Raw genomic sequence first — 8,249 nt, 5'->3', positions numbered from 1 at the left:
CGAACCCTACCAGAAACTGACCATCCTGATTTCAAACTACTTTAAAAGGGACCAATTCTGATTCCTATAGGAACCGACCGATTCTGATTCCAGTTCCCTATTTTTTAATAGGATACCCAAAACAAATTACCCCTAATATCTAGTAGTACATCCGAATGGATCTTCCTTAGTAGTCGAAAAACTTTTCTTCTTTTACTTCATCCTGCAAGCTCTTCTTTCGACCCAACAATGTAGATAAAGACAGAGGAAATGCATTTGATCAAGCGAACACTCTTGGAAGCAACAATCCCTTGCCTCCACAAAGGATATCCGTATTGACCCACTCAATTCTCTCACAGTCCATATTTTTTTATTGAAATTCTTTCTTCATCTACCCTAACTTGATTCCAAACTTCAATTGAATGATTTCACACCTTAATTTACTTACCAGAGAGCTACCAGAAATACAATAACTTCATTTGCAAATGATCCAAACATATAATTGACGAAACTTAATAATTTAATGTCCAAAATGTCAAAATTTTAAAACAGACGACTATCCCATCCAAATATAAAGGTAAAAAACAGTTAGGACCAAAAACAAGAAAACAGCTTAAGCATCAACCCCATGATCCTCTGCAATGAGTAGCTTTCCAGTAGGCTTTGCCAAGAGATCTGTGTACTCCTGGAATGGAGATTTCAGGAAGCGGGTCTCTCTCCAAAAGTCCGGAGTCAAAAATCCGTATGTCTTCAGCAAACACTCAAAAGTTGCCTGTGGATTTGAATAAAGTAAAGCATCACATACCAACAACCCTAAACTAAATTAACAAAAAGTCTGCTATAGCAAAAGAACAAGCTATCAGTTCCAATGGCAATCAGATGGAATAACCTTAACAAAATTGAAAAACCATAATGCAAATGCATCAAAATGTACTAAGTTAACAGAATTCCAATGCTCAGATAGCTTCGATAAAAAAAATATAAACCTCCTGCATAAGGGACTTCATGTTCAAATTCCAAATACACATAAATAATGGTCTATACATTAGGTAGATCAGCACTTTACACACACAACAATGACGAGCTCCCTACATATCAACATAGAACTTAAGAACATACAGAACAAAAACAGCACAAAATTTGTTGAAAAAAGAAAATTCAATTGGTGAAGCACACACGAACACACAACGCAAGAGAAATCATAAAATTGAATCTGAAATAAGATTTTAACCTTTAAAGAATTCATTATAAATTACAGAAACAAGTTTGACTTTCAACTGAAGCAGGCAAGCCATTTAATAAATTTAAACCTTCACCAGGACACAAAATTCAGAACAAATCAAAAACGTCTTCAAACCCACATCACAACATAAGTAAAACCCTAGTTAAACCAAATCATAGCCATGCTATTAATTAATGAAAAAGAAAAAAGTAAAGATCTAACCTTCACAAAGTTGCCGAGAGTCTTGGTAGATCCTCGAGAGGAAGTGAAAACATCCTCAATTCCGGCGAACTGAAGAACCTTCTTTGGAACCCTAGCAGCCACGATTCCAGCTCCACGGGGAGCCGGCACCATTCTCACGGTAACACTACCACACTTCCCGGTAACCTTGCAGGGCACCGTGTGTGGCTTACCGATCTTGTTACCCCAGTAACCTCTTCTCACCGGGATAACCGACAGCTTGGCCAATATAATGGCTCCGCGAATAGCAGTAGCCACTTCCTTTGAACACTTAACACCAAGGCCAACGTGACCGTTACCGTCACCGACAACCACAAAAGCCTTGAACCTGGTTCTCTGACCGGCACGTGTCTGCTTCTGAACAGGCATGATTTTCATGACCTCATCCTTCAGTGATGGGCCGACGAGTTGGTCGATAATTTGGTACTCCTTGATCGGCAATGAGTGGAGATAGATTTGCTCCAAGCTTCTGATCTTGTTCTCTTTGACTAAACGACCAAGCTTTGTAACTGGAACCCATTTCTCTTCCTCCTCTCTACGGCCAGCGCGGCGGCGACCACGAGGACCGCCACGATCTCCTCGGCCACGGCCGAACCCACGGCCAAAACCACGTTCCCCACCTCGTTCTGCCATGGTTGGTTGGTAATTTGGCTAGGTTTTTATGTTTTTTGCGAGAGAGAGGCAGACCGTGACTGTGAGAAAAGATTGTAAAATAGCGTTTATATATGTGTAGGAGGGTGGGGAAGTTAGGGTTTCTGTTTGTATTGGACTGGAGTTCAAAACAATCTGTCAACTGGGATTGGGCTAGCTTGGTCCTAGCGTAAGCCCAAATATAATGTGATGTTGCTTGGGTCAAGATATTTTCCGGAACGCTCCTATTCTAATTTGTTTAGAAATTAGAAAATAAAAATAAGTTAATTGAAAAATATATTCAAAAATATAGAAAAGTAAATTTTTTGATTCGGTCATTGGTTGTTTGTTTTTTTAAATCGATTAATCAAATTGAACTAAATTTATAAAAATTAAACAAAAATTAATAAAGTATTGAATATATTTCTAAAAAATTGAAAAAATAATAAAATAAGACAATATTTTGAAATTTGATTTAAAATCAGTTAATCAAAAATTCAGTTTAGTTAATTAATATTTTTGGTTTGATTCAAAATTGATTAATTTTTAAATTGGTTCGATTTCGATTTATAATTTTCTCTAAAATGAAAATTTGGTTTGGTTAAAAAGTTGTCAAAAAAAGTAAGTTCATATGTAATCTCTCTCTTACGTTTGTGACTTCTTACGTGGAGTCTAAAATTTTTTCGTGGCTCAAAATTTTGACAAATTTATTAAGATATTATTTGTAATGTTCAAATCTAGTTTACTTAAAAGTTATTAGTTTCAAATCGAAATTCAAATTTAAACTATATACCTAAATCGTAAATAAAAACTAGAGATATTTTCAATTTGATAAAATGAGGATTTTTTACTTTAAATTTAAAAAGTTATTTTTCACTTATATGTCAAAATAAAGCAAACATAAGTAAAAGGGATAAAAGATTATATATCGTTCGACTACAACCATAGTCTATATTTACGAAACCAAGTGTAGAGAATGTCAAATCCACTAGCTCTGAAAATGTCATTTATAATTAAAGGCAATAGATCAGAAAAAAAATAGCTCACAAGCTCATATTTTCAAAGACTTAAATTTTATTGATGGAAGTTTACATAGTTCTGAAAATGGGTACAAGCATCGCACTCATTTTTCTAAGTTTTCCGCTTTGAAAGAGAAGTTCAAGATCCCATTGTTAAAAAAGGCTGAATTCCCTTTATCTTTATTTCCTAGTTAGTCTTCATGTTTTGTAGAAAAATGACAGAGAAAAATCAGTAAGCAAAAACCAAAGCTAGAACAAAAAGAAGAACACAAGGAACCAACAAACTAGTTTCAGAGAGAAGGAGAATATTCAGGTTAAAAATTTAGTTAGAAGATGGTGGTTTATGTGTATGTGCACATAACATTGTGATTATTCACGATAAATATTGTAATCGGCTGTTCATGATTTTTCCAAACAAGTATCTATGATCTTCCCCTTTGACAGACTAATGGACAAATCCTACATAACATAACAATAACTTATAGATTATTAACCAAATATATGACGTCATATTTAAACATGTACTCACCAAGCATGGCCAAAATATCAAAATCGTTTAACTTTTGAGGAAGAGAAAACCTTGTTCTACAAGCCATAGAAGTATCAAACATAAACAAATATAAGCACCCCTAGTTAGTAAATATGTATATTATTCACATTCCTATATTATTTGTATATTAAACACGTTTAAATAAATTTTTAAACCTAAAATATATTAAATGCATATTTTATGTCTTTCTCGTGTTAAATGCAAATTATATATCATATTTTTGAATTTTTTGGCTAAACTTAAAGTGCAAAATTATCTCTACTATTTTCAATTATTTAAGAAAATGCCATTGTCATTTAAAAAAAACCCAATACCATTTTTTTCTTCATTCTCAACCTTAATTTTGTATTTTCCTCTCCTATAACCTATATAAAGATTCACTCTGATCTGAAGTTTGAAATCTAAGCTAATTAATTTGTTTGTTTTTCTCAATTGACTAGTATGTTATTTATTGTATAAAAAATTTTGATTATGTATTTTGTTATATTAGATTTAATAATTAATTAAATACTTTAAATCTGAATTATTATATTGATTTTTAATAAGAATTAGTGAAAAATATTAAAATTATTATGATATTGTCATATTTTTAGAAATATATTATTGACGATGTGCTATATTAAGCTCATATATACATGTTTCGTACTTTTCCTATATGCAAATTTTAAGGACATTTTTTTTACAAATATATTTTTCATTATTTGCCGTATTATATCCGTATAATTCATGTAAGTTTTTTTCCCATTTCCATATTTACTAACTCGGCTCAAGACACATTTAAGATAGTTAAACAAAATAAAAACCCTTAATTTCTTCTGATTTATCCTGCAGAAAAACAAAATAAAAAACATATATAACTTATCTTGAAGCTCTACTCATGCTTTGTTCACCTTCTCTTAGTGTGGTCGCTACCCCTATTCCCTCTCTTTAGCAGATGGTTTGCCAAAGCTTACTTTCTTTTTTTTCCTTTTAAATATATGATTAGGATTAGAATTGGTATTATTCTTCTTGGAGCAAGGATGCCTAGCAACAGTAGTCTTATAAATTTTTTCAGGAACCTTCACAGTGGTGTTGGCTACAACTGCTGTAATCACAACATTCTCTGCAGAAGAGGATTGAGAATCAGTATCCCGCTTTTTTTCCTATCTTTTTTAATATACTTTAGGATTCTCTTCTTCTTTTTATGTGTGAAAATTTTGTTTGTTAATTTTTTTCTTTTTCATAAAAAGTCATCTCCTCTACCAAACGATCCACGTCTTTCTCTACGATTATTTTTCTATTGTGGCCACACTTTTCTCAAATTTTGTCCCAATGGTCCATATGTAATTTACCTTTCCATACATTTTGCTTTTTCATGTATTTTCATGTATTGGGTTTAAACACAAACTCCTGAAGGAGGTGGTGCAGAGAAAACTTGAAGGTTTGTTTGCTTATCTTTTTCTACTTTTAAACTAACTTCATTTGGGTAGGATTTCGGATGGATGGAAGCAATTATATAATGTATCAAGCAAGGAAAAGGTAGTATCTTGGACTTTGTCTTTGTAAGGCCTTCAAGAATTATTTGCTCATCTATCAAGGAGCTAAAACCAATCCTTTTTTAAACACCCATAGCTTGCCAAGACATCTTAAGCTTATAGCAATGTTTTTAAAATTGGATCGGTTGTCGAACCAATTGTCTTGTTAGTTCATAGTTCAATTGAACTATGAACTAACAAGACAATTGGTTCAATCCATTTAATCAATCAATTTAATTTATTCTTAAATTATTATGTATTTTTTAAATAATATTAAACATTTACCAAATTTTTAAATATAAAAATATGAAATTCATTAGAATAAACTCTTTACAATTATCAATAATGACCAAATATATTTCCTTCTTTGAAATACAAATTTTAATTTAGTAAAATAAAAACAATTTTAAAAAAAGTAAAAAATAATTTTAAATATGTTAATTAAACAATTGACACTTAATTACATAGATAAAGATAAAAACTAATCATAAATTTTATTATTAATTAAATTAAAATCTTACAGGGTATAACTTTTTTAACTTTTAATAAGATAAAAATTGTGTAATATTATGTAAACCCAATTTTATTAATTTTATATAGTTTTACTATGTTTGATTGAATTTCAAACATGCTAATATTTATATAAATCAGACCAAATTGTAAACTGATTTATGGTTTAACCAGTTGGATATACCAGTTCAATTTGGTTTTAATAACACTAACTTATACAGAGATATTCCTTGAGTACAATTCATGCCGGCTATAGATTGCCATATAACAATTCCATATTATTTGTTGGTTGGGGAATCTAGTTCAAGCTTCTTATAAAATGTCGAGTAAGAATGCATTGCCCAAATTTGTGATTGATGGTAAATTATAAAGGAATTAGAGAGTGTGTAAAATCAATAAAATAAACAATCATACTCAATCGTTTAAAAAAAATATGTATGATTTATCATGGTTCACCAAAAATAAAGATATGTTTAACAAAGTAAATATTATTTCAATATCTCTTCATCTCTTTCGTTATTGTCAATGTATTTGCTATAAATCACTATATCAGTCATATAAGAGAATAACATATTTATATAAAATAAATTATATTAGAATTCTTATTTCGAAGAAAAACTCTATCGAGATTTTTATTATGAATAAAAATCTTAAACGACTTTCATGATTTAAGTTCAAACCACTTATCAGGCAACAAGATCTTGTATAAATTAGCATAGCACCTCATAGGCGAAGCTAATGGTAACCGATTCCAATAAGGGTGTGAGCAAAGAAAATTAGAAAAAATTGTTGGAAAATTGGTTTCTTTTTTATTCTAGTTAAGGAGAAAGTCTTTTTTTTTTGGTCAACATAAGAGATAGAGTAAAAGTGGGTGACCGTTGACGATTGTCATACATGCAATTTTACCAGAACCATCTTAACTTTGCTCAAGATTATTATAAAAAGGATAATATCACATATAACAAAGGCGATACAAGTTTTTCTATTGGAATTTAGATAGCGTTCAACTCAAATAGGCTTATTTATTATAACTGCAAATACACTTTCACAACGCAACATCATTAGGATGATCAAATCACGCATCACATGCCTCTTCTTGGTGATCAGACGGTTCATTGTCATTAAGAAGAGGATGTATAGGTACTTGGCTATAACCTTTGCTCCATGGCAACTCAACCTCTTCTCCATGGTTCTTCTTACACTGGTAGTACAAAATTGTGTATGCCATCCACCGCAATATATTCACCAGGCCGAGAACAACCGTCACAAAAAACCCAATAATCACTGAATTCGCAGCTGCTAGTTTCACCGTCAAATCACTCAGGAATATCACCAAAGTTAAAATCATAAACACAAGATTCAAAATAAAACCATGCAGCCGCTTGCCCTTAATGATTTTCGCTGCCTTTCCGATCGCCTCACTTCCACTTTTCTCTTCCAAAACTGAGACAACAAACCCTAAATTCCAAGTAACATTCAAGTAAATATACAGAACTGAAGCTAGAATTGTAATTACAGTAGATAATAAGACCTTTGAGGTGACCGTCTGTTGAACAAGAAGAAGAAAGGGAAAAAGATTTGCCAAGAAAAGAAAAAAGTAACCAAATCTCAAAACGGTATTATATAAGAGAGTGAAGAAAGGCCTTGTCTGTAACGCAACTGTTGCCCACAACAGTTTTCTGAAAGATAATAAGCTTCTTCCTCCATGGCACACGGCTGCTGCAATGACGATAGAAGTTGCTAAAAACATGGAGGCAAGAGTGCTGAAAACAATAAACACCCATTCGAGGCCGATACTTGATCGAATATCTTCTTTTATCGCCTCGAGAAGGTGGAAAAATTCGGAAGTTTCGGGCTCTGTGGAAGGTAAGAGACTTAGCTTCAAAACTAAGTCAGACCATAATGGTTTGTTGGAGAGCACATTGATGAAAAAAAATATTGAGTTGAATGAAAGGATTAGCAAAGTAAGGAATGCCATGATCTTATTTTTGAAGAAGATTTTGAGAGATTCTCTGAGAATCCCCACAAAACCTAAGACCAAGACGTACTCCATAATATTGCAAAGATATTAAGATTGATTTGCCTGATATTGTTTGTATAATTTAGGATATATATATATATATATAGAGTTGAGGGATTATACTATAATTACATTTAGTCTATTTCATCACCATTTTCTAGGACGGCAATTTCAGAGAAATTGTTTGCCTTGTCGGGCTTTATTAAATATTAATTTGTACAGCTAATGTTTACTGTCCCACAAATTTCCGTAAGGGACTTCATAGAGAGTTGAGGGATTATCATATAATTACATTTAGTCTATTTCATCACCATTTTCTAGGACGGCAACTTCAGAGAAATTGTTTGCTTGTCGGGCTTTATTAAATATTAATTTGTAGAGCCAATGTTTACTATCCCACAAATTTCTGTAAGGGACTTCATTTTATTGACTTTTTTAAACTGAGGGCTCTGCTGCGATCACAACAATTTACAAATATGGAGGTCAATTAATCTTTTAAATATCCTGATAAATTGAATAATATATAATTACTTCTTCTTGCTTTCATTATCTAAAAAGACTAAAA

At 31.9% G+C, this 8,249-nt stretch overlaps 2 protein-coding genes across 2 annotated transcripts; both read right to left on the bottom strand.

Annotated features, from left to right (window-relative positions):
• Positions 1-435: 435 nt before the first annotated feature.
• Positions 436-2,145, bottom strand: LOC123205078 (40S ribosomal protein S2-4-like). Its single transcript, XM_044621895.1, has 2 exons — positions 1,424-2,145; positions 436-751 (listed from the first exon to the last, which is right to left on the bottom strand). The coding sequence occupies exons 1-2, from the start codon at positions 2,072-2,074 to the stop codon at positions 593-595; spliced, it is 810 nt and encodes a 269-aa protein (XP_044477830.1). The 5' UTR covers positions 2,075-2,145; the 3' UTR covers positions 436-592.
• Positions 2,146-6,739: 4,594 nt separating this feature from the next.
• Positions 6,740-7,680, bottom strand: LOC123205090. The gene has a single exon (XM_044621905.1). The coding sequence runs from the start codon at positions 7,640-7,642 to the stop codon at positions 6,740-6,742; it is 903 nt and encodes a 300-aa protein (XP_044477840.1). The 5' UTR covers positions 7,643-7,680.
• Between the last annotated feature and the right edge of the window lie 569 nt (positions 7,681-8,249).

The sequence above is a fragment of the Mangifera indica genome, unplaced genomic scaffold (assembly GCF_011075055.1).
Source record: "Mangifera indica cultivar Alphonso unplaced genomic scaffold, CATAS_Mindica_2.1 Un_0001, whole genome shotgun sequence".
Lineage (NCBI taxonomy): Eukaryota > Viridiplantae > Streptophyta > Magnoliopsida > Sapindales > Anacardiaceae > Mangifera > Mangifera indica.
This window is presented reverse-complemented; position numbering and strand designations above follow the sequence as displayed.